At 39.7% G+C, this 27,251-nt stretch overlaps 1 protein-coding gene across 1 annotated transcript in view; it reads right to left on the minus strand.

Annotated features, from left to right (window-relative positions):
• The window catches only part of LOC120767389, a 67,306-nt gene that overhangs the window by 27,582 nt on the left and 12,473 nt on the right, over positions 1-27,251 (minus strand). Inside the window, exons 2-3 of the mRNA XM_040093401.1 lie at positions 20,340-24,860; positions 11,112-11,266 (exon numbers count right to left, since the gene is read on the minus strand). Of these exons, the coding sequence (XP_039949335.1) occupies positions 11,112-11,266; positions 20,340-24,527 (4,343 nt within the window). The 5' untranslated portion in view covers positions 24,528-24,860. The remainder of the gene's footprint in view (positions 1-11,111; positions 11,267-20,339; positions 24,861-27,251) is intronic.

Genomic DNA, 27,251 nt, shown 5'->3' on the forward strand with positions numbered 1-27,251 from the left:
GAACACCTTACTTGAAATGGGAACGCCTATATTTGTTCGAAAATCAGTTTCAGAGGTTCCTGATTATAAGCCGATAAACAATTGAGCATCGTAGACTGAGCCGTACATGCCACACTTTACATACTCAGTTGAGCCAAGCCAATGGAAATAGATTTTTGTTAGTTCAATATTGATACAAGAAACCGCAGGATGCTGGTGTTTTTTAAAGAAAAGCTATTGTCATACTTCGTGCTATATTTTTGATCTATTTTTAGGCTATGAAACTTTTAAGAGGCAAGTAAACGGCTCTACGAACATATTTCTGCCTTGAGAAGTATTACCTTGGCTTTAGACATGCTGAGATTCGTATACCCCTACACTGTTGTCCTGACGAATATTAGTGCTTACATTCAAATATATTGGTAATGTGAGTTAGGCTAGATTAGATACAGTAAATCAGCTGATTTCTCGTAACGGTACCAATAAACTTGCATTGACAGCTAGAGACGACTGTCGATTGTGATTCCTAGAACCCTTAGGTCTGGATCAGAAATACCGTCAGAAAAAACGTCTAGGACCAAAAATTTATTGAAGCGCCTAATATAAAATTCGGCCAATTCACCGTGTTCGTAAAAAGTATGGCAACTAAGAGGACTCTTGGATAGTAGAAGATAGTAGGGAAGGTGTCTAAATGTTTCCACCTTAAGTTGCGTCCTATAAAGTTTATAGCTGCACCGCGCGAGTGCGAATGGGACAGTGTCCAGTTAAGGCGGCTGTCGTTCCGGCGATGTGAGCATTGCTGATAGCTACATAGCTGTTCCGTTGACCTTTCACCATATGTTCCACTCTGGGTCAGAAGGCTTTCACAACCCTACAATTACTGGTCCTCATCCATTCATCCTGCTGAGCAATAGCTTCCGAGAGAGAACTCCTCCCCTTCCCTTGAGTTTCAATCCATCCGTGGAAAACTCACTGCGCCTCCCTTCCGTCCCATCTACATATTTCTCGGAGGTATGTCCACCAATTGGGCGGTCTCAAGCTCATGTTGTGAAAAGAAGAGGATTGGTTTAGGTACCCCGATTGGCTTCTATAAACGTCTCGGGAAGTAGGAGGAAAAATCGAACCATATCCTCTGAAAGACTCTTCCACCTTTTAGCACAAGTTAAAAACGCAATAAACCAATATGAGTGACGGTAACAACAACAATCACCCTCAGCTTTGGCTGCAGCAGGGGTACGGATTCTGGAAGCATACAGTTCGACAAATACCATTTCGGCAGGAGATGGAAACCCTGTCCCGAAGACTAGCAAGCTTTCCGCGACCGTTAGGCGCGCTAAAAGCGAATACTGGCTGCTAGACCTAGTTCAAAGGAAAGTAGGGCTCTCCTCGAAATTGAAAAACCTCCAGAGTAAAAAATGAAAATGAGCTAAGTATCAAGTCTTTTGCTATGGACCGGCTGAGCAGGACAGTAATGGTTCATCGGTTTCAGGTACCAGTAACGAGCCAGAAGGGAAGAAGAGATACTACACGGACGTGGCTCGTTCCTTCAACTACGCCGTTATCGTCCTTTGAGTCGGCGTTCAGTGATGGTCTTATGGATCTAATCCTGTCTTCGAATATTGCTTATGGTACATCTTTCTATGAATAACTCTCTACGGTGGTGCTGAATGCTAGAATACAACGGGCTTGCTTTGGAAAGTAAGCATGGGATAACATCTGAAGAGAGTAATCAGTGAAAAGTTCCTAGGCTGAAGGAAATACTTTCGAGAGAAGTTCTTTCTTCAGATCAAAAGTCGCTTGCCTAAGATCCTTATAAACACTATTTGTATATTTCTCTATAAAACTTAACTTGAATCGTTCGAAAACTTTTAATTTTAATATACTCGCCAAGATTTACTAAATTTTTATGCAAGTAGGTACCTATTTTCCACGCTTTACGTATACTTATTGTACTTTGCAAAACCAGTTATATATATTCGTACGCATACGAAGAGTCCCACACACTTACCAATTTGTTTTTCCGCTCAACTTTTGCGTCTCCTCATTCGCATTGCCACATGGAATAAGCAAGCAAACGAGAGGAATTTGATAGCGGAAGTTCTGTGCGGTAACTTGTGTTTAATTAGTACGACTCGGTTTATCTCTCTTAATAGTTAGGTAGCACAATAGTTATCATCCTACTCATACTTAAATATTTTTCTCTAAATATTTGTGCGCTCAACGTTAAGCTTTGTTCAAAGTTGTTTTAAACTAATTAAGGTTGACTGAAAGTAAGGTTAAAAATATGTGGATTGTCGTCACAAATGCCTTTATGCTTTTGAGTCTCTTGAAAGGTAGATGAGTAGGTGTGGGTGTATGAGTGAAAGTAGCATTTTGTGTTAAAATATTGCTGAAAGAGTGCTGATGTTAAATTTGTTATTTTATTCCAGCATTTAGACATACATATACATCTGTATATCCTTATGCTTATATGTAGGCGGAAGTATTCACATTTATAAATGTTGCTTTAATTTGGTTGAACTCTTAACTTTTTTGTTTGCGAAAAGTATTTCCCTTACTTGGTCCATTTTCATAGTTTTGAAGTCGTTATAAATAATTAATAAATTATTTGAATGTAGGTAGTTTGAATACAGGTAAATTATGCATATATATTTACGAATATATGGAGATATCTGCCAAAGTTTATTATAAACATTGCGGCATTGTGTTCCATATGTATTTGTGATTTGTGTAACAAAACATATTTGCCTAGGTCCTTTAAGATTTCTACTTTTTGAGATACTGACCTCATAGTTCACGATAGTTATAGTACTTTCGAAAATGTTTAACAAGATTTGAAAAGGAAAACCAAATCGTTAATGAAACCTGGTCCCATGGCGTATAAGTGTCACGACATAAGAGCTTTTGTTAAGTAACTAGAAATTTTGAAAAAAACATTAAAATAACATTAATTTTTTGATTATTTCTATACAAAATTAAAATTTTAAATGAATTTTTGAAATATTTAAATTGTATATTGGAATCTTGATGTTTCATCCTAGCAGAAGGGGGCAAAGACTACATCAAACTTTTTTTTTAGCGCCGCCGGAGATCGTAGTTAACTCGGAAGCTATTTAATTTTTTTCTGTGAAGCTATTTCTAATTTCGATTTTGAATCATTTTATACCAACACTCTGAAAAAATGCTTAGCATATAGTTTCGAATCATTAGGTTTTAATTTTATTGTGATTTATCAAACGAGCCTGAGGGTAATGACGTAGCTTAGATCAGGTTGGGCTGATGTGTTAATCTAAATTGAATGGATTTTTTTAACATATTTTTGTCTTTGTAATTCTCCTATGAGTATCTGGAGAATTACAATGACAAAAATATGTTAAAAAAATCGACGAAACGTTTTGAACTTACCACAAATTTATTAAGAAGGTTAACATTAATCCCAGCTACCTCCCAAAGTTCGCCAGATTGTGTCTACCGAGATATTTCAATCCCAGTCTGGCAAAACAGGAAATGACAGGATGATCCCACTTCGCCGTCCTCCATACAGCTTTGACAAAGATCGTCCAAAAAAAAAAATTTAACCGCACCGCATGTGCAGCTATTGGACACTGTCCTGTCAGAACACTTGCAATTGCTGCGAGATTGACTTAAGTGACAGTAGTTTGGAGCACCTCTGACTGTTCACTTTGAGGCAGAAGGATCTCGCAGTCGCAGAGTTTACTGAGCTGAGCTGAGAATTTGAAAGACCGACTCGCTTCCAATCGGATGAAATTGGGGAAAAGTTGCCCTTCCTTGCAAGCTTATTGGGTTTGCAATTTGCTGCGACTCCGTTGCGGCTGGTCACCCATACAAATCCAAACAAGGTTGGAGCGCACAGTCAGTTGAAATCAAAACCAGTATAGTCGCTAGGCTATCAGAATGGATGCACGGCACTCTAAGGGATTCTGCGTTTAGGAGAGATATATTTAAGGTAGAATGCTTTATTGAAGGCAGCCAGAAAATCGCTCAAAATACGTTACAGTGGTTTGGTAGCATGAAATAAGAGTTATTGGTTAGCTCACGAAAGAAGACTACAACTCTTAAAGTCACTCTTAGCTTTCGATTCATGTGTGAACAATTTTACTACACCTCTTCTCCAATGGCTTCGCCCCGCCTACAAAACCCTCACAGGTATGTGGGCAGTTAATGAACCGCCAAGAGAAGGTTCTAGTATGCAGCGATTTAGATTGTACGGAATGCAATTAAAGTAGTGGACAAGTTTAATAGCAGTCTTCCCCGCAAAGCACCTAGAAGCTAAATCTGTAGGTGCAACGTGTAAAATGGCATTTCAATCTGGCCAGTGAGATACCACATTTTGATGTCTTTGGCCCCCTCGATATTAAGAAAGGTATCCGAAGCATAGTCTTTGTTTACAAAGACTCCTTTCAGCCATGATACTATCGAATGCGGGGCAATGTCGACCGGCCTGCCTTTGCTTTGAGCATGCTGAGCAAATACCACCACGTTTCTTCGAATTCGACCCCTAATGTACAGGTACACAGTCTTTATAACGTTTTTAATAGCAACGAGAAGAGATTGAAAGCACTAAACGATATGGATAATGGCATAAATTGAATTTAAGAGATTTTATACTTTAAATATTGCGCGTTAGTTAATAGCAAAGCGCAATAAATTTCGAAAAGAAGAGAGCTGATGATAACGTGATGTGTTTATTTTGTAATATCATCATTTCCATCATTCGCTGTCATTTATATGACTTCAATCAGCTTTCGAAAAATTCATACACACACTTGCGCACTTGTATAAAAAGTGTGCTGAAAGACTAGTCACTGCTTCCTTATACACCTTTATATATATATATCCTTCTACTCCTATATATATGATATATGCTTATATATACATACATATATTTATATATACATATATATAGCTTGGTGTACATTTAATCGATAATAAAAACTTTTGCACGCTGTCATGCCGACATTGTGAAAAGTTGTGATTTTTTTCGCATTTTATTTCGCTTGAAATGAGTTTCCCGCCTCCACCCCTGCGTTCGCGAGGCTGCTGTGCTGGCTTCAACGCCCGACTTTTTACTTGCCAACACAAGTGGTCGCATTGACTTTTCACGTTTACAAGATCAAAAGTTAGTTGCTCCATTTTTCTTCTTCGATTTTTTGCGCTTGCAATCTTTTCCTGCTTTTGTGAAAATGAAAAAAAACAACAACAACGGCTGTCGTCTCATATTCTTTTCAAATGTGTGCAAACTTTCGTACTTCACATCATTTGTTCCTTTCAATGCTTTCATGTTTGACTCGCGCTTCTACACACACACACTTAAAAACCTGTGCTTATATATGTGTATGTGTGTGTTGCGTGCTCAATGAGCTCGGTTTGATTGCGGCTTTTTGAATGGTACGCCGACGAAAGTAAGAATACTTAAAAAGTGCAAGCCCATACAATGAACTCACCCACCCACGTATGTGTTTGAGGCTTTTGTATATGTACTGTATTAAATTGATAAATTTTGTGAGCAAAAAGTAATGAAAAAGATTCATTAAAAGTTTTTGAAAAATATATTTTTTCATTTTAATTTTTTTGTGTGCGCTTTTGAGGCAATTTGTTACATTTTTCTCACTCGACATTAATATTGCATTCTTTGCCGGAGAGAAAGCGTTTTTGTGCTGAAAATATTAAAAATGGTTATAGGTATGTGTTGTGTACAGTTATTGTGGTAATATAGCCGCAGCAGTCCGCTCAAATGCGTAATTAAACGGGAATCCAATAACAAATGTATGAAATAGCAATATTGCCATTGATTAAAAATAAAATTTCCAACGCAAGATCCGAGTTTTGATATGAACGAGATATGTTTGGAAATTACACATAACATATATTTCTCAATCTTGTTGGTATGTGTAGAATTTGTTTTTAATTAACTTCGGGCTAAAGTTTGCGTAAAGTTGTGTTTGTCGATAACAAATATTAGATTTGGAGAATAGTAGCACAAGTTCGAGGAAAAATCAATCAGCTGTAAGTATTTAGTCCGGTTTTGATGCGAAAAGTTTTTATTTGCTAATGAAACAGTTAGATTAATTTCTATATAATAGGTTGTCAAAAAAGTCTTGCGGTATTTTCGCTAGTTGGCGCTGAAAGCGCGTAGTTCTAGTTTTATTCGTCGCATCGGGAACATTTTTGGAAAGCTCATTTCACGCGCTAACACGTGTTTGGCGTTTCTTTTAAGTCGTTCGTGAGTTATGCCACGCAAACATGGAGCAAAATAAAGAGAAAATACCGCGTATTTTACAGTACTACTACGATAAAGGCAAAAATGCATCTCAAGCCGCCAATAAAATTTGTGCAGTTTATGGACCCGATACAGTTTCCATTTCCACCGCATAACGATGGTTTCAACGTTTTCGTTCTGGTGTAGAGGTGGTCGAAGATGCGCCACGCTCCGGAAGGCCTGTCGTCGAAAATTGCGATAAAATCGCTGAATTGGTTAAAAGAGACCGGCATAGTAGCAGCCGTAGCATCGGTCAAGAGCTGGGCATGAGTCATCAAAAATTCATTTCAATTTCAATAACAAAAAAAAAAAAAAACCAATAAAAATACCGCAAGACTTTTTTGACAACCCATTATATAAACTATATTTCAAAGTTTTAAGAAATTTTTGGACTACATTCACGTATATTAAATTACCAACAATTTCTTTTGACTTTTATGTCTATTTTCTGGCAATACTAAGGACCAATAAGCTTAGTATGGCGTGACAGTCGACTAGTTTTACTTAACCTAATCTATATGTATTTACTATATGTGACCTGGTCTACGAAAAGGGAGCTAACGTGCAAAAACTAGTTTTCTGGGAAAAGCTGTTAAAAATAATCGTCAGTTTCTCGCTATCTCTTTAATTGTTCTCCGTTTTTTTGACACCTAAGCCCCCTTTCCGTAGACCAGGTCACATATTTATTTTCTGAAGGCAAGCAATACGCTTGATTGGTTCAAAAGGAAGGCAGGGAAGCGCAAGACCACAGGCGGTCACACTTAGGCCATCATTAGGCTCATTGCGTTCCCGCGTGGTAACAAAATCAAGGCTTATCCAGCCACTCAGTAGATTTGGTAAAATATATACATATATAGTGTTTTCCACTCCAGATCTAGCTGATCAATGTCTCTAAAGTTGGCACATTGAGAGCCGCGAAATATAATCCGTCTCATTCGACTGAAGGCTGGGCATTCGCAAAGATAATGTTCTAGCGTCGCATTATTCTCCGCCCTTGTTATGTATGCTGTCGAATACCTTTTCCAATTTTGTGAGGTTGGGATTTTAAGGGTAGGTGCTTTGTGTCCTCTTTTGCCTACTTGCATAACCTAACGCAGAAGGACTTTATATTGGCGCTATAGATAGCTTTAATTGCCGCTTAGCTGTCAAATATAAAGCTTATGTGCTTGATGGATAGGGCAGAAGCCCACTTGGCACATTCAGTTATGTCAAAAATTTCGGCTTGGAAGACCGAAGTGTAGCTATTTAGCTTGAAGCTACCTTCTTTGTATGAGTTACTATAGAATAAGCCCATCTTGCTCTTATTTCCCCCTTTGGCCCTTCAACTGCAAGCTCCTAGGTATCTAAGAGGAGCTAAAGCTGGACTGTAGCAGTGAAGAGGAGTTCCAATGTCTCTCTCACTACTTTCCTACACATACTATATGTGTAATCGCATTATTAATCCATTCAGCTTGTGGTGTTAAGTATTAAGCCAACAACCGTTCTGCAGTCCTTTCGAGACCGTGGGGTAAAATCATGCCTGCTTTTCTTGGTAGCACTTGCACATGATTTTGGCAAGGCTTAGGGCATTCCATCTCACCATGATCCGTCTGTCGGCACTTTCGAAGTTTTCATTATGTATGGTCAAAATGGATGGCACTTTTGGAAATCTGATCAGTTTTTCATTCCACGGAATTCATTTGCGCCCTCGAACCCAGTATATAGACAGCCGTTTTCTGGCATTTTTTGCTGACAGCGTTCCACCATAAACAAGTTTGGCTTGACTACTGCTATGTAACACAATCTAGTCTTTAGGATGTTTCGACATGTATAGAGGCCACTACTGGCTCTTTTCTCGCTCTGCTTCCCATTAAGTGTCTAACTCAGTTTGCTATCCAAAATTAGGCCTGGATTGTTACGCTCCGTAATTGTTAACTCAACCCCTCGGGGCTTGTCATGCCGTGATTTTGTACATAATTCTAAAGACTAATTCCTGGACATAAGAAGCATTTTTCCCTCAATTTGGTATTATTTTTCCAAATATTAATGTGAAACTAAAAGCAAACGTTCTTTACTAGCAAATCCTGCGTAAGCGTGGAAGAAATCCTGTACTTTCTCCTGACTCTCAGAATAAAACTACGGTTTCTTTGTGCGGATTCGAGATTGCTCTAACCCCCGAATGGCGAATAGTCTTACTTTCTACTGAACTTATATAAACTTTGGCATAATTTTTTGTCAAAATCCAAAATGCAATCAAATCTTCTATTCACTTAAAAAACTCTAACTACTTAAAGACAAGTAAGACGAAAAAGTTTCAAAATCCACACAAGTCTTAGCGCATTTTGAGTAAAGACTCTCAGCTGTTCACCGTCAGATTCACATTTCCGAAACACATATCATAAAGGATATTTTCGGCAATAAATTTGCGAAACACGAAACTTCAACCAAACAATAAATGCGTTAGAGCGCCTTGGCTTATGCTATGCGATTGTATGTAAGTTGTCAGTATACGTGTGTAAGGTGTAACGTTGTCTGAGTCATATAAGTGGGTTCACTTGAGGTACCGCTACTTGTTCCACTTATGGCGAAATGCTCCATTTACGAACCATTCAAACGTGCTGAGATGTGTGCGGCTGATGTGAAGCCGGTGGCGGTGGGGTGCCTACACATATCAGCGGCAAATGCATAACTGTAGTAAGCATGCCGTAGACTTCTGCAAGCACTCACTATCGGACTAAAGTATCCGTACAATTGCCTCAACAGATCGTCACTTGGGGGAATATATGGAAATGTGCGTATAAGAGCACCTGCGCTAAAACACCAAATGAATGCCTGCGTCTCGTGTATTCAGCGTAAGACCGTACCTGCATCCCCCACCCGCAACTCGGTCCACCTAATGTAATTTCACCATTACAAAACAGCTTGTGTGTGCATGTGTATGTGAAAGGAGGCACAGCCAGCGGCTATAAAAGGAAATTTATGTGCACAGTTGGGAGGCGTCCGCTCTTCATCGTGCAACGGTGACCGAGCTTTGGCAGGAAGCTAGTGGGAAGCAATAATAATAAAAATATAGTAAGGAAAACAATTGTAGCTGCGCGTTGCAGGTACGGGGGTGTGTGTGGAGATAGGTTTGTTTGGTTTGTAAACAATTGGGAGAATTTAATAGACCGCTGAAAGCATAGTGAATAGCAAGAAAATAAAGGATTGAGAGAAAAATTTCGCTGCAGCAGCACAAAAAGGGTGAGCTAACCGATGCTGCTGTCAATAGTCGCTAACAGGGCATTAGTGATGTGCTCAACCACATTCTATACAGCCGCCGGCAATAAAACAGGACAAAAACATACATATGTACATAGAATATGTTCTCCGCGATTGTGGGCAATTCCTGGCATTCTTAGCTTTGCAATTCCGTGTTTTATATTGTAGCATCAGGAAAATGTGGGTGTGCTCGCATTGAGGGAGTTAGAAATCAATAAACATTGTAAATGGTTGTCGTAATGCGATTAGTAGACAAGCGCGAACAAACTACAAATTCTGGAATTATCACCTTACAACTATTTAGAGTCAGAAGCAAGAAAAGGGAACGGCAATTTTATGGTAGCCGGTTGTTTAAGCGGATATATTATTATTTTTTACATAAGTCTCATATTTCCGAATTTGAAGACCTTCATAATTCTTTAGTTCGCGAGACAGTCAGGTCTACGTAATCGGAACTGATACGCATTTTTATACGGCCAAGGACTACCAACTTAGTAGAATTCTTTAAAATTAATTTGGGAAAGTTTTCTTCCGCGTGGATTCCTCTTTTATACTATTGATACATCTGACTCAACCCCAATCGAAAAAAATTAGGCATTTTATTTAAAGTCTGTATTATCGCCTTCAACATAGGCTGTATTGAGTCAATACAAGTGAACCAATGCATAATCCGCACACCTGTTATGAGCCTCGGCGGGGATGGCCTTCAGCGCCTTCAGCGAATGACTTTCATTACCTTCGAATAACTCTTGACGTGTTCCCCGAAGCGGATTCTTCAGTTTCGAAGATAGTAAAAAGTCTCATAGAGTCAAGTCTGTCGAATAAGGGTGTCGAATAAGGGTGTAAATTCGTGGTAAACCACACCACAGTAATCTGAGAAAAAGATCATCAGCTGCATTTATAACCGACTTTGACGTGATTTTTTTGACTCCGGCTAGATTGTTGTGCAGTTTTTCCGTTATATTCACAAACCTACGTCTTGTCACCAGTTATAATGCGTTTGATGATGCGTCATTCATCAGTACAAAATGGTTTTTCGAAAGGTCGTCAAGAAAACCTCGAACGATAGCTTTGATAGCTTCTACAGTAGTCAATGTACCGAGTTTACAGCCTGCTGGCATGTCTACCAATTTGACAGTGACCTGTTAGTAGCCCTACTTGAGTTCTTATGTCATTCCTTTTGAATTTCAATAATCGGCATATGCGGCTCATATTCCTTTCATGCGACGTTTGCCTGCTTGTTGAACAAGTTAGCGATTGATTCTGCCGAAAATCAGCTATATTTAACTTTGACGAATAGATATCTACAAGTAGCCAGAGGCATATGAATTCCCGCTTTTCCGGAGTTTATTTTTTGGTTGAGGTCTGCTCTTGCTAGTTCACCGTCTTCAGAGCTACCAGAAATATCGCAGTCAGTTGCTTACAGAACAATTCTTATGGCAGTAAATGTAAAATTTCAGTAGGCAAACAAACACTAATCGGTATATGAAGATCAAACTACACACGAGCATAAAAGAAGGTTGTACCAATCTAAAAATAATCTTTATGGTTCGGCTTGATTGACATTCGTTTACAAATACAATTTTTTTACTCAGTTTTTGTGAGGATTACTTACAGGCTGGTGTGCGTGATATGATGCTGGTTAAAATGCAGTAAAGTGTCATTGATTTCCACGATTAAAATATCGCCCGACTGTATTTCGGCTTCACCTTCCCAGGACACCAATAATGGCGAACAGTCTGTACCGCCGTATGGACAATTCTCGGAGGTCTGCAATTGAAAATTGTGTAAAAAAATTAATAAAAGCGAAATAAGCATTTAAAGAATATTTTTCTATAGATTAAACATTTTTTTGGTAGAATACTTATATTCAGTTTTATTATTAAGTCTTATTATTAAAGTGACATTAACTAAATTTGATGAGCACAGTGAAAAATATTTTACAAAACTGCATAGCTTTAAATTTTGATTCAGCTCCCAAGTTTGAATTCCATACGAACAGATCGTCTTAGTATTGCTTTGTATGTATATGAGTAGCTGGTTTTTGGCTGAGACGGGATCTTAAACTAAGGAGTCAGTACAGTTGCCCAGAACTTAACCTGTGGTGGCTTCTCTTAATTTCCACGTGGTCTCTCCATGTACGTCTGTTATCAGTTACAAGATCCAGAGGTTTATGCTTGTTGGTACCAAAGTCAGTTGGGAACGTACTTAGCTTGTGTCTGAGGGTATACACCACTTGTATGGGCTTTTCAATATTACAGCCGTCCCATTCGGTAAGCCATGGTTGTGGAGCTGTCAATTGTGTTTGAAGTTTCCTGAAGGCCAGCAGTACAGTATCATATGCATCAGCCGTAATTATGGAGTCAGAGTAAAGCACTGGGAGGTCAGTAGTTAAAAAAATGTAGAGTAAGAACGCGGTCCTATGGTATAGGTGATTCAGCATCACATCGATGTCTGACCTACGTTTCTGATAGTATACTTTAGCAGTAGGTAGAAAAGGATGCGTTGTTTTCTCTTTAATTAATATAATAGAATTCGTTGAAAGACCTTCTCAAATATTTGACGGACATCAAGGAAATTGCGGAACAGTATTTACAATTTTCCATGACCTGAGTTATGAAGTGAACTGTTCTGTGCCTGTCTGTCAGTGTGTCTTAATTGTACCTTGAAACTATCTCAAGCCAAAAATGTGTTTTACTATGATAGGCCGTGTACTTTTCAATTGGCGTGTTATTTCAATTATATTGAAAATAATATTCATACAAATTTTCATATAAATATGAATTACAAATCAAATACCGAAAGTTGCAAATTAGTTTTGATGTTATTGTAAAAGTTTGCATGCGATTTCACGGAACCGCTAAACAGTTGCAAACTGTGGCTGACCTGCTGTGGGTCATATACATATGTATGTATGTATATGGAATGGCAAAATAATGGCTGAAGGTAGAAGTTGCAAATGTGTGCGCCAATGTATGTATATCTTTTGCGACCTACAATCACAACAAAAATATGCCTTTCATTTGCCGCAAAACGGTGTGACCCACGAATGTATTGTGTCAACGCAAACTAAATATGCGAAAATTTGAACCCAACCAACTCAATATGTCGCGCATAAATGGATCAAGCCGCCATGTATCCTTTTTCACACAGAAATAAAATGTGCATATTTATTGATGGGCGTGCTAAAGACCTCATTCCGCCACACATGCGCGTACATATGAATATTTATGTGTGCCTTAGGTATATGCATTTGCACTTAGTTGCGTATTTTTTGTCCTCACTGTTCGTTCTATGTTCTTTTTTATTGAGGAATATTATGTCCTAAAAAATTTGCATATCTTAGCAAAAGGACAACGGGTTTTCGCTTTAACATTCGGGCTGGCTACACAGGCGAAATCTGTATTTGTCCTTTTTGCGGTGGAGGGTTGTGAGTTGTAGTGTAGCTTGCTAAGTACACGTACTGGGTTATAACCACAAAATTTATTACATTAGCATATGCGGGCGTACACCCTTTTTTGCACTTTTTTATTTTTGCGAGATTTCCTTAATTTGTTTTTGACGGACGCTGGTAAAGGCGAAATAAACGCAGACATGCTCATCCTTGCAATATTTATAAAGATTTTAATTTTTGTTTGCTCGCTATAAAAGTACATATATTAAACGGTTTTAACTGTGCTTGGGGACCTTAAAGAGGTCGTAAAGTATTTTGATTTGGAAATTAAGTACTTAGACTGCTGAACTTTTTCATATTTTTATAGTATACATTTAGGAGCAATTTTAATTTATATTTGGCCTGGCAACTATTTCCGGGAAAATTTTTTTTGTTAGACTCAACTTGAAGTTAGACTTCGAAGACCTTTACCAAACAACCAAACAAAAGAAATAATGTTCCCCGAGAAGCGTTGTGGAGAAGTCTAACTTCGACTCGACTAAATATGTGGTCCCAGAAGTTGGAAATTGGATTATTATAAAACCCTATGGGCAGAATCACACCATGTCAACACATTCCGACTCAATTTTTTTAATATATCTCATTTATAGATCGATATTGAATCCAAGTTTACATCTAAAAACCTGCTACAAATCTATTCAACCCAGTAGCCATATACTTTGTTAAATTTCAATGCGATAACTTTCTGAGACTTATATTAGACGTATGGAACCTAAAAGGAAAAATAAAAGGAATTAATGGGGTTTAAAGACACTTTAGACCAACAGCGCTGTTTTTGGTAAAGGAGTTGCCACATATTGAGATTACTATATTTGCTAAATTTTTAGGCGATAACTTCCCTGATTATGTTTCTTAAACAGATGTGCTCCAAATGACTATATACAGAACCCAGGCGTGGTTCTACTTTGATTTTTCTAGTTTCTGAGCTGTAATGAGAGGGTATCAGGAGACTTACATATTTTGCAATTTTGGTTCAAATCGTTTGAGCATCCTACAAGTATAATGTTGTACATTTACATATGAAAGCGTGTGGTGCCACGCCCTTTGCTCACAATTTTAACTGGTATTATATGTGTGGCCACTCTATGTCATTCTTAGAAACAAATTGGGCGTTTATGGCCTTAGTTTCAACTCAATCATCGCACTTTTAGTATTTTTTAACAATAGGCTTGTATGAGAGATGGACCTGCTTATGAACAAAATTTTCGAAATTTTTCATTACTCAAACATCACTCATAATATTTCATTATAATATAATACAAGTAAAATAATAGATCGAACTGTGTCGATTCAGCCGAGTCCGCCGAGTCCGCCTGTCCGCATATGCGCAAACTAGTCCTCCAGTTTTGAAGATGACACTTTGACATTTTGCGCACGTTCTTTTCTTCCCAATAAGCTGCTTATTTATTAGAACCGGCGATATCGTACCACTATAGCATACAGCTGTCATATAAACCGGACAATCGGAATCAAGTGCTTGTATGGAAAATTTGTGCATTTGACGAGATATCTTCACAAACTTGAGGAAGGATTATTACCTACGCCAATATTGCAATTTCCGAAGAAATTATTCAGATCGAACTACTATAACATATAGTTGCCATACAAACTGAACTATCAAAATCATATACTTGTATGAACAAATTTTTTATTTCACGTGGTAGCTACACGAAATTTGGCATAAATAATTTTCTAAAGCAATGGTGCATTCACTGAAGAAATAGTTAATATCGAACAACCATAGCATATAGCTGCTTTATAAACTAAATGATCGAAGTCAGGTCTTTGAACGAAAGACTTTTTTATTTGATATGGTAACTTTGCGAAATTTGGCATGGATTATTTTCCGAAGCAACACTACAATCTGCAGCTGAATTGTTCATATCAGACTACCATAGCATATAGCTGCCATACAAACGGATCCATCAAAATTCAGTCTATGTGTGGAAACTTTTGTCTTTGAAGAGTATTACTCATATAGTTTCTGTGCTACCAAAGGTAACGTGGTTTCGGTTTTTATTTTCGATCGCTGAAATAGTGGTTCTTATTTTTTTAAATTTTGTGTTTTTTTTTTGCTTTTGAAATACGTTACAAAATCTTTCTCTTCATTTCGCTTTGCACTTTTTTTCACAAAACTTAGCAGCTTAAATAAGTTATAGAAAAGGGTTGGTAATTTGGTCTTTATTTAAATACAAATGCAATATCACTTGCCGAGAGTTGCTGGAGTACACGCAAAACTTTTTCGCATTTACAACGCCCAGCACAACCTTTTCCCTTTCATTGTGGACCAACAACGCTGTTACCGTTTGTTGTTCAATTACTATGCTATTTTCGTGCAAATCGTCAGCGCACGCATCGCAGATTTTTTTGAAACACTCTCCATTTCGTTTCCCCTGCTAGTTCGCAGTTTATTTGATTTTTTACTGCTTTTTCATTTCATTCTACTTTCGACTTTTCTATTTCCTTTTTTGCTCGCAATTTGTTTTTCTGCGTGCAATTTTACAAATTACAAAAGTATGGAAATTTCACTGTAATAGAAAATAAACTGACCGGAAATTTTGTACACAATTGCGTGTGTGTGTGCGTACCGTACTTCTTTTCAATGATGTTACTGTTGTTGCGAGTATACCCTTCAGCATCCATACAGTTTTCATAGAATTTTCAGTTAAAGCATAGAGTACATTTGCATATTCCCTCTCTGCTGGCGAGTTCGTATTATTTTCTCTGTATGCTTATCAACATAACGGTGCCTGCTTGAGAGGCGTGTGTGCGTGTGCATATGACTTTGTGTTTAAGTGGCGTCTGCCTTGTATGGGTTTCAAGTGCATCTATATATGTAATTTGATCCGCTGGGCAAGCGTATGCTCGGAGAAAGAAGGATTTAATATTCCCAACAATATCTACCGCATAATGCCACTACTTATTGGAGGTGCGTGTGCACACACATATATATAAACTCATTGCCATACTCTTTAGTATCCAATGTTCACACACTTCAGTGGGCGCTTTATGGAAAGTATGCAAAATGAGCTGTGGTTCGGCTTAAATCGGCGTTGGTGTGGTTATAATTATACTATGGTTCTATTGGAGAAAATGTGTAAACTCTTTACTTATACATATAACAATGAAAATATGTGTGTCTTTGCAGTATTCTTTCGCGAAATGCAAAATTAATTAAGTTGTTTTGAGACTTTATTTTATTTTTATATTGAAAACCAAATCGGGGACTAGAATTTTTGAAGTATATGAAGTATAACAATACAAGCAAAAATACAAACTTCGGCTGTACTAAAGCTCAAATTATCTTGCAGCTGCATTTCTTATAGTCTGAAAGGTATGAAAAGTTCTTTATCTTGGTTTAGATCGATCAGTTTGTATGGCAGCTATATGATATAGTGGTCCGATCTGAATAATTTCTTCGGGTATTGTAGCAATGTCTTGAGCTAAAATCTGTGTCAAATTTCGTGGCGATAGTTTTTTTAATAAAAAAGTTTTGCATGCAAGAGCTTGAGCTTGACGGATCAGATTGTATGGCAGCTATATGTTATAGTTGTCCGATCGAAAAGATTTTTTCGGAGTTCGTAGAGATACTTAAAGTAATAATGTGTGCCAAATTTAGTGAGTTTTATCTTGTCAAATATAAAAGTTTTCCATACAAGGGCTTGGTTTTTGACCGATCGGTTTGTATGGCAGCTAGAGGCTATAGTTGTCCGATTGCAAAGATTTTTTCGAAGATTGTGGAGATACTTAAAATAATTATCTGTGGCAAATTTCGTGAACATACCTTGTCAAATATAAAATGTTCCATACATGAGCTTGAGTTTGAGCGATCAGTTTGTATCTGAATAATTTCTTCGAATACTGCATTGAGTTATAATACATGCCTTATTTTATCACCATACCTTGGCAACTAAAAAGTTTTCCTCATAAGAACTTTAGTTTGATCGGTCAGTTTGTATGGCAGCTCTATGTTATAGTTGTCCGATCCGAACCATTTCTTCGGAAAATGTAGTAAATATTTGGGTAGTAAGCTATGTCAAAACTCTTGAAGATAGCGCGTCAAATAAAAATGATTTCCATACAAGCACTTTTTTCCGATAGTTTACTTTGTATGGTGTCTATACGTTATAATAGTCCGATATGAGCCATTCCGACAAATGAACAGTTTCGTGGTGAAAAACTAGGTGTGTAAAATTTCAGGACGATATCTTAAAAGCCGATGAACTAGTGCGCTATAGGAAGTTTTTTCTAATTGGTGTTGTTTGAATTTAAGGAGTTTGCTTCTAAAAGTGGTAAAGAGCCAACTTCGTTCAACAATCTTTCTACAAATCTACTTAACGAACATTTACGCTTACCATTTCCTACTGGGTATATCGGTTATAAGCATACGTGCCTTCATTGTATTCGTTTGAGCTCATCTTTGCTTGCTCAAGTGCTTTCCATTGTATTGTAAGCGAAAGTTCATATATGATTTTCTATATACAAATGTAGACATGCTGGCTCTGCGGGTGAACTCGACAACGTCCAGCTGTTCCGATTTTATATTGTGTTTATTTTGGTGTAAATCAAGTAATTGTGCGCTCAAATAATCCCAGCATGATTGTATTACTTGAGTATTTTACTTTTATTTATTTGCATTTATTGAGGGAGGCGAATCAATTGGTGTGAAAATAAAGCTGTTATATATTGGAAAAAGTTGTGTATAAAAAGGCAGTTTGCAATATCAAAACCTTGCAGAAAATTTTTTTTATTATTTTAAAAATATTCGAAAATTTGAAATTTAATTCTTCTCTCATTTGCTTGCAGCTCATAAAGTTTCTTAACAAGCTGCAATATTATATGTTTGCACTCGTAGTCTCGATTGTACTGACCTCTTTTATATTTCAATTTCAGCACACACAGTTATTGCGCACTCAAGCTATGCACAAATGCAAGTCTGCGTATGTTTATAGTTGTAGTTGTGTGTTGTGCGCTTGAAGCACTTATACTATCTGGGTATTCTTGTTGCTGCGGGCAGTTCGTTTGATTGTTGGAGCGTTGAATGCTTTTTAATTAACAGCAATCTTCTGTTGACCTCCACCCTTAAAGGGTGAAAATTATTCGTTTATTCGGACAGCAGCTGCTGCTGATTTACTCGTTTGCCTCGGACACAAAATAGCCACAAATACACATAAGTAATAATAAATATATAGAGCTATATTTTATAAAAATAGCGCTAGCATATATTTGTTTCAAAGTTATTATGATTAGATAATAATATTTAAAGCATCTATTTAACGATATCTTTGGAACAAGAAGCTTCGACCCGACTTGGTGTTACCAGCCTAAAAGGAATCGCAGAAGAATCAGGAAGAGAAAGAGACTGTTATAGCTAATTATTGGCTACAGGTAAGGTACAGAATGACTGTAGATGTTGCCCGACACAGGTTATAGAAAAAAAGGAGAGAGGGACGGAGAGAGACTGAGATAACTGATTATATGCCGCTGGAACGATTCTTTGTTGTTGTAGCGGTAGAATTCTGTCGGGTTGACAGTACTTAGACGGATAAAATTCCGGGTCCATTCTAGTTACCTTGACCCGACTATCGTGGGAACGGCGTAAGATTTTTTTACTATAACCCGGCAAAAATAAACGGAGAGAGAGAGAAGGTGAAATAACAGCTGATTATTAGCTCCAGATAAGGTTAGGAAACATAGCAGGTGTTGTCCGCTTAAAGATTATAGAAAGAAAGAGAGATAAATGATAATAAGTTGCCGGTAAGGTTCTCTAGCTTGCTTCTATATCAACGAAAAGCTGCTTCCCTGCTTATGAAAAAAATAGGCAAAGTTTTTGAATCTACCATTTCAAAATTTAGTTTTTTAGTACACGAATTCGATATGAGTGCCCTAAACGAGTTTATATCAGAAGCTAATATGATTAGTTACGAATTCGTTATGAGCGTCGTAATCGAGTTAATAACAGAATCTAATATGACCAGAAGTCTCTGTCAGAAGAGAAGTTCTCACATTGTTTCATAGAACTGCTTATGATACCAAGAGTTAAACTCAAGTGATTGAGCTCGAGAGCAAACACTGAACTTATGTGCGCTCCGCTTACCCGCCTCTGGCTAAAACTGAAATTAGTAGATGAAATCCAATCTCAACTCTTTAAATTATTAGTTTGGATGGCCTCAATCCACTACAGCCAAACTTAAATCAACTCAGTTTTTAGATATCGATCTGAAATTCTCTCGAAGACGACGCTCATTTGACGGAACCAACTGAAATCGAGTCCTTGTATGGTACACTGTTTCATTTCACGAGGTAACTTCATAAAATTTAGCACAGATTAATATCCAAAGCAACGGTATAAACCACGAAGAAATTGTTCACATCGGACTACTATGGTATATAGATGTCATACAAATTTACGTTCTTGTGGGAAAAACTTTTTTATTAGGACAGATATCTTCACAAAATTTGGTAACAGCTATTGTTTGAGTCCATGATCCAATTTATGAAAATATGTTCAGATCGGACGACTATAGCGTACAGCTGTCATACAAACTGATCTATCAAACTCAAGTACTTGTATGAGAAACTTCTTTATATGACGAGATATCTTTACGAAATTTGGCATTAAATATTATCTAAAGTAACGGTACAATCTCCAAAAAAAAATGTTCATATCGGACCACTATAGCATATAACTGCCATAGACACTGATCTATCAAACTCAAGTCCATGTATGGGAAACTTCTATATTTGATGAGATATCTTTACGAAATTTGCCATTACATATTATCTAAAGTAACTGTACAATATCCGAAAAAATCATTCAGATCGGATGACTATAGCATAACAAAACCCACTCATGTAATGAATCTTTTGAATTTGTGTAAGGTATTAAGTTGTGGAGCAGCCGAAGTTGATTTGTTTTCTTGTTTTTGTTTGAAATATGCCAACACAAATCTTATGGGTAATCAACTTTGTTATTTTTAGCCAAAACGGATGAAAATATACACATACACAAATATTAATATTTTATATAAGTATTTCTCTCTATAATTTGAGTGACCCAAGAAATGTGTAACAATCATGGCTAAATGAGATTTAGAGCCAGGCTATTACATATATCATAAATATTTACCTAACTTATAAAGCAGCGCATATATATTTCATATAATACAATGAATTTGTTATGAAAGCTAATAAAGGTTTACTTATCAAATACCACACACACCCACGAATATTTTGCTAGTACATAGTAGACACACAGTTATACCTTGCAATATATGTATATTTGCTAATATAATATGCGTATTTGCAGGCTTATGCGGGATAAGAATATGTATTGTATAATAAATAGAACACAATGCGAAAACTCATAAAGGCAATTGTCCTACTCACCATAATGGGTAGCAGCAGTTCATGCGTCTCATTGCCGCGCCACAAATGCGCATCGCTCGGCACGTTTTGTATTTCACATTCGAGTGAGTTGATTTTCTCCTGCAGGCGACTAAGTATGCGTGGTCGGACGATTGGCTTTGAGGAGGATTTCGAGAGATTTGCGGTGGTGGTGATTGTGGTGGTGGTGGGGGCGGCGCTGGTGCGAGTGGCAAAGACCATTGTGCTGCTTGTGCTGCGCACTGTGGCGGTAGTATCATGCGGTTGGCTAATATGGGTCGTCTTGGCATGCTGCAATTGTGGGTAGGGATAGATGAGCGACGTTGGTGTCGTAGGGTCAGCTGCTGCTGCTGTAGTTGAGTCTGAAAAAGGCTTTTTGGAAGAAATCAACGAAGCTGTTGTCATACCATTTTTGGTTGTTGTCGTGATAGCAGTTGTTGCAATATGCGCCGGTTGCGCGCGCTTAACATGCACGATGTTAACGCCATCGAAATTAACACGTTGCAGTGGCTGGCTCGTTACTGCACTGTGTGTGGCGCTGTCAATATTGCCAACAGCTGCATCCGTAGCTATTGGAGGCGTAACGGCTTGGCTCTTGCGCGGCAGCGACTTAATGTCGAAAGTTTTGGCCGTTGCAAGCGCATCTAAATGACTCGCAGTAACTGTAACGGTGTCAAGCGTGTCGTCAGCGTTGTGCGGTGTGTGCAAGTTGGCTTGACTGCTGTAATTTTGGCCGTTTGCTGCTGCAATTACGCGCGTTGTTGTCGCTGTGGCTACAGTTGGCTTGAACTTGTGCGCACTGGTGGCATTAACGCTTGTCGGCGGCAACAAAAGTGTCTTGAGTAGCAATTTAGCGTGTTGCAATTCTTTTTGGTACTTCTTAGTCGATTTGTCGCCAATAGCTGGTTGTGTATATACAGCGCTTACTGTGGTTGCTGTTGATAGCATTTGTGCGCTTGCCTTTGCGTTTTGCGCATTTTCCGGCGCCACCAGTTGACTCCCCTCTAGTTCCACGACTTTACTTTCTGCATGCGCGGCAACGCTTTTAGCCTTCACAACGCTTTGTGCGCCACTATTCCCCACATTCAACGCCACTTTGTTATCTGCGCGTAACTCGGTGACATGCTTGGCATCGCTGTCGCTATTAACCCATTGCTGAGAGTTCATGTGCACTTCACCCGTAATTGCTTTGCTTGTATCTGCGTTTGGCGTGTACTTGGAAGTTGCCAACTTTGCACTTTGCCGCAACGCAAATCGACTTGCCGCACTCTCCACGGTATTTTTTGCTGTTGTTGCTGCTGCAGCTGCGGCCTGCTCCACCTTGGCTTTTGCCTTCAGCCGTTGCCGATTGTGCAGCATCATTTCATTGTAGAGTTCTTTGCTGTTGTAGAATTTCGTTGTCGAAAATTCCGGATGTGTGCCAAGCGCCGCTCTCAATGCGCCATTACCACCCTCCGCGCCGCCAACAGGCATGTCGCTGTGACTTTGCGTTGCCCCACCATCCGTGTTGAACTTTGTATTGGCGAAATCGACATGTGGCATGCCGAGCGCATCGCTAACGCTGGCCGCGCGATGCATGGGGAAGTCGAAACTTTTCTTGACGCGTCGCTCGATGAAGTCGTGCTGTTGCGGCGCACTGCGTTGCATACCAGCGCTCTTGTATTTTGTGTATTTATTGCTGGCGCCTTTGGTTGGTTGCACTTTGTGGTTGACACTGTAGCTCGCTTTGCCGCCAGCCAGTTGTCGTTCTTTGCTGGCTGTTGCTTTTGTTGTCGGCGGTGCGGTGGGCAACCCGGTCGGCGTTGCCGCAAACTCATTCAAGCGGAACTTTTGCTCGATTTCCGTAATGACACCATCCTGTTCGGCCAGCAGCTTTCCGGTGAAATCACTGATGCTATCGGCCTGCTGCTGCCGGCGTTCGGGTGCTGGGCTAATAGCTGCCGCTACAACTCCATTACCATTACCCTGTGCCGTGGCTGTTGTTGTTGTTGATGTAGCCGCGCTTGGCCTACGATTGACGCTGTGCCGTGCCGCTGCCAAATTATTGATGTTATCGTAACGTAGCACAATGTTATCCGCCGCGTTCACTTCATTTGGCAATAAATTCTGTTGGTGTGCTATTTCCCCGACGTCGTCGGCTTGTACGTACAACCCTTCAGCTGGTTGCGGCTGCTGATCTGCGTCGTCGCTATCCACCGGCTTATAGATGGTACGCGTTTTTAGCAACTTCGCATTGGAGTCACGTATAATTGGATTGAAATCTTCCATTTTCATGGGATATAGATCAACTATGTTGAGTGCGGGCGGCGTGGCGCGCGACCCAATTACAGTGCTTGTACGCTTTGTGTTTTCGACATGGTCATTCTGTTCTTCGTTGTTGTTGTTGTTCATGTGCTGGCTATTCATGTTATCCAACTCGCTTGCGGTATCTGTTTTGTGTTGCTGCACCTGTCGGTTTTCTATATCTTTGTTCGCTGGCTGCTTGCGACGTAATTGGTTTGGTTGCTCTGGCTGTTGTGACTGTTGTTGCACAAGTTTTTGTTCGCCTGCCGCTTGTTGTGTTTTTTGTTTAACCGGTTTTGTCAGCGCAGTTTGCTGTGCATGTTGGCCTACTTGTTCAGTGCCTGCTTGTTGCTTTTGTGGCTTATCTAGCACGGGTATTGTTGTCACCGCCCCTGCCGCTCGTGCTTTGCCGTATCGCGCTTGTGCGCTCACTTGTACCTCTGGCAGCTCGCTTGGTTTACTGGTACCCGCTGCAGCTGCATCGTCCGTTGTTCGATAGCCAGCTGTTGCCTGCTGCACCTGCTGCTGCTCCTCCGCGCCACTGCCATTGTATTCGTCTGTTACAATTTCAGCCAATTTAATGCGGTATAGTCCATCCGTGAGTCGGAGCTCAATATTGATACCATCCTTCGCTGTTTGTGTTGCTGCTGTGTCATCTTTCTCTGGTTCCACCGTTGTCTCTTCGTTTGTCGTCGTTGGCTTTATGCTCCTCTCCTCTGCCGCTGCATCTGGCTCTCTCTTTGGCTCCGTGCTAACAGTATACTTCGCGCTTAAAGTTTTAGTGTCGTCCACCCCTGTCATCTGTTTGCTTGTATTCACCGCCTCTTTTAACCACATTGCGGTGGCGTCCTCTTGTGGCTTCTTCACTTCAGCTGTTCCGCTATTTTCTTTCGCAATTGGCTGCATGTCACTAGTCGCTTCTATTTTGCCATCCGGTTCCCACTGCTTTGTCACTTTTCTAACACCGCGTTCAGTATTCGAAACCCCTTCGGCTGTTCCAATTTCCCCCACTTTGGACTCGGTGCGCTCGCCGTCCAGCTCATCTGCATACACATCCGTTCGCTCGTCGTTCGGGTGCGCCTCACGCAACTCCTCTGCATTTTTAATGATTTGTGTGTTTGCTACATTTCCGTGCTCTTCGGGTTTTGCTGCACCGCGGCCGCCATTACTCACCGCACCATTGCCTGGCGGAAGTGTATCCGCACGTGATTTACTTTCGACATTTACTGCTGGCGCTTCCCCGAAAATGCTGGCTGTACCGCCTGCTGTTGCTCTGCCACTACTCGTGGGCATGGCTGGTGTTGCAACACCATTCTCGTATGCCGCAGCATTAATTTTGTTTGTTGTTGTTGTTGGCCGCTCTCTAATATCATTTTTTACAAAACCATACACTTGCTGTTTGCCATCAGCTTCACTAGTCGCTGCTGCTGCCGCCGCCTCTACTGCATATTCTTGTTGCTGCAGCTGAATTGGCTTTGCCTGCTCATCACTCACCCATTCAGCTGGCTGTGCTGCTGCTGGCGCTACTGTTACTGTTGCTGTATTCAAAGCCTGCTCGTCCGCATCGTTTGCCGACGTTAGTGTTGCAGGCGCATTTGAGGATCCCAATGTCACGGTTGTTGTTGTTGTTGCTGCTATTGCCCCTGCCATTGCTGTGGCGGTTGTTGTTCCCGTGTGGGTGTGGGTCGTCGCCAGTTTTTGTTGACGCATCGCCTTTGCATTTATATTCACCGGCATCCCTTCCAACGCCTGTTCGCCCACTGTCACCGTCGCACCCACTATCGGCGCTTCCGCTGTCGTTGTCGCTGGTCGTAAACCTGACTCGGCAAAGCCATATGCATCAGCAAACACCAACACTGTTGCAATTGAAAATGCTAAAATGTAGAATTTTTGCATTTTTGTAAACATTTCCGCTGAATTTTCGGCTGTGTGTGTGTTTGTTTTTATTTCGCTTGGCTTTTGCTATTTCAGCACTTCCTGTTTTTCTCACACTTCCTGTTGTTCGTCTATTTCCTCCGCTCAGATGTGGTAGGCTGCTGGACTCACTGTTCTTTTACCCTTTAGCTTCTATTAAATTCGGTTAAGTTTTCGTTATGCTTTGCGGTACCCAATATTAGGGCTTCCGTTGTTGCATCAGCTGCTCGTGACGCTGTTCTTTTTGCTTTTAGTTTAAAGAATGCATTTGCTACCGGTATTTGTGGTGCTACTGGTGACATTGTTTTCCGTTCCTCGATTTTGCAACTAAACGGAAACAGCAGCGTTCGAGAGAAAGCGGAAAAAGAAATAAATTATTACCATGAAATATAGGATAGCTTCTTTAAAGGCAAACATATTTGTGTGTGGTAGTTTTGGTTGCACAAGGGCCAATTAAGTGGTATGCATGTAAGCGTTTTTGTGTTTGGAATCCTGGGAAAGTTCTTATATATTTGCTATTTTCTGAGATTGTGACTTGAATTGCTTCAGCAAATTTACTAGCAATGCATTATAGCTACGTGCTCATTATGGCACTTAATTAAGGAGCATATGTAGTATATCAAGGGTATATATCATAAAATCGTGTATGTGGGAAACATTCTTATCATTCTGAACAACTTTGCCTAGGAGAACAAGGTAGAAAACAGTTTCGAGCTAGGTTGTGTAGCAGATATGTGATAAAGTTGTTCGAAAAAAAGGTAAAGGAGAAAAGATGCAGCGACTAAAAGAAGGTTTTAAGTCCGGATCATATTCTTGTCGAATACCTAGAGGTGATCTAGAAACTGAGACTCAAAGCATACCGAAATTATGGAGGGAACACTTCTCCAGCCTGCTGAATGGTGATGAAAGCATCACCAAGAGATAGTGAACCCGATTCCCCAATCGATGACGATTGAGCAGACGTTCCATTGCTCGACCATGAAGAAGATAGAATAGCAATTACTCGGGAGCGGAAAACTGATAATAACCAACTTTTTTGTAGCATCCAATCCAATCCACAAAAAGGAAGATCCAAAAACCTGCGCCAACAGCGCATATAAAGTTCTATTGAGCTTATTGTGTGAAAGTTTTGGTATCCCCGCAAAACTAATATGAGTGTATAAACTGACTTTGAGCAATACCAAAAGCCCCTCAGTAAAGGGAAGAACCTCTCCGAGTCGTTCGATTCTTAAAGAGGTTTCATACTCCCTATCGTGCGACTTTTTCATACTACTGCAGGAGAAAATAATTTGAGCTGCAGAGGTAAATAGAGAAGGTGCGATCTTATACATGAGTGTACAACTCAATTTCTACTCCTACATTCGCGTCGAACACCCTGAGCAACGTGAGCAACCTTGAGTGAAATGCGGTAGCCAACTCTGTGGAACTCGAGGGCTCACCACTAAGAGAGTGGAATCCCTGACGGTGTCACTCCGAGGTAGTCAGTTTAAGGGCTCAACAAGATTGTAGCGTCTGACCACTAGGAGGTGCTTCTGCAGTCGAGTGTCTGTGTTGGAACAAACGAATCGGTATATTAACATGAATACAATGAACGTTTCTCCCCAGTTGGGGTTGAGCCGCTGTGTTTGGGAACGAACACGAAAATATCGAATACCTGTAGGTCTCACATAATGATTCCTCACATCTTGCGAACTACATCACTGTTGGTAGCTATAAAGTTACAAAAAGTTAATGACTTTGTATACCATGGGGTCAGCATCAATTCCATTAATAACATGAGCCTGTAGATCAAGCGAACAGTAAACCATTGGTAAGGGTTTGGAATTGATAGGCAATTGAAAGTAGACTCCTCTCATTAATCCCGTCCCATTATATGGTGTAGGTACACGCATTCGAGAGAACTATTCTCCGCAAGGTCTTTGGAGCCGTCCACGAGAAATGAAGAAGATGAATAACGAAGAAGCTGTATGAGCTCTACGGTGACATGTATTTAGTAAGGATGATGCCTTAGCGAAAGGTCTTTATATTCTAGATTCATGGGTGGATAACGGGAACAAAAGCGCCATCAATGACATCGCCTTTAGCGACTTGGGATATGCAACTGACGTGAACTTGCGGAGAATAGAAGTTCGTTCATACGACAGTCGTGTCAAAGGAACTGGAACGGATTCTTATCCGGTCCAGGACTGTCAACTCGGCACAATTCATTGAAATTACTTTAGGAAATGGCAAAGGATTGCGGCAACTGGGGAAGTTTTGTACTGCGGACCTAAACAAGGTTGTAGCGCCAAAGTACAAGAAGAAGAAGATCGATAGAAACAATACGGTTTTTCCTAAAACTTTTCATTAGTTTGGATCCCTTTGAATATTTCGGTAGCTTTTGTTGAGTAGAATTTAATTCGACCTACTGCCTTTTAAGATTATAGCCGGGCATATTTTGCATACTTTTCCTCACTTTTTGAACATCACTCCCGGTATAACGTTGATATGATTTGATTTCGGTGTGAAAATTTACTTCGATCAAATCGGTGGTATGCTTAGCCTTTTAAATAACTCTACAAAAACAAATCAATTCTAAAGTTCTCGGTAATCATACCGCTAAAATTCTTTACACAGCGAAGTCTGCTTTCAAACCTTGCTCAAACCATTATCTTTTCAGAGTTGCTTCCTCATTTCGAAAATACAAACATGGTGACAACACGACAAATCATGTTCTCT

The sequence above is a fragment of the Bactrocera tryoni genome, chromosome 2, assembly GCF_016617805.1.
Source record: "Bactrocera tryoni isolate S06 chromosome 2, CSIRO_BtryS06_freeze2, whole genome shotgun sequence".
Taxonomy (NCBI): Eukaryota; Metazoa; Arthropoda; class Insecta; order Diptera; family Tephritidae; genus Bactrocera; species Bactrocera tryoni.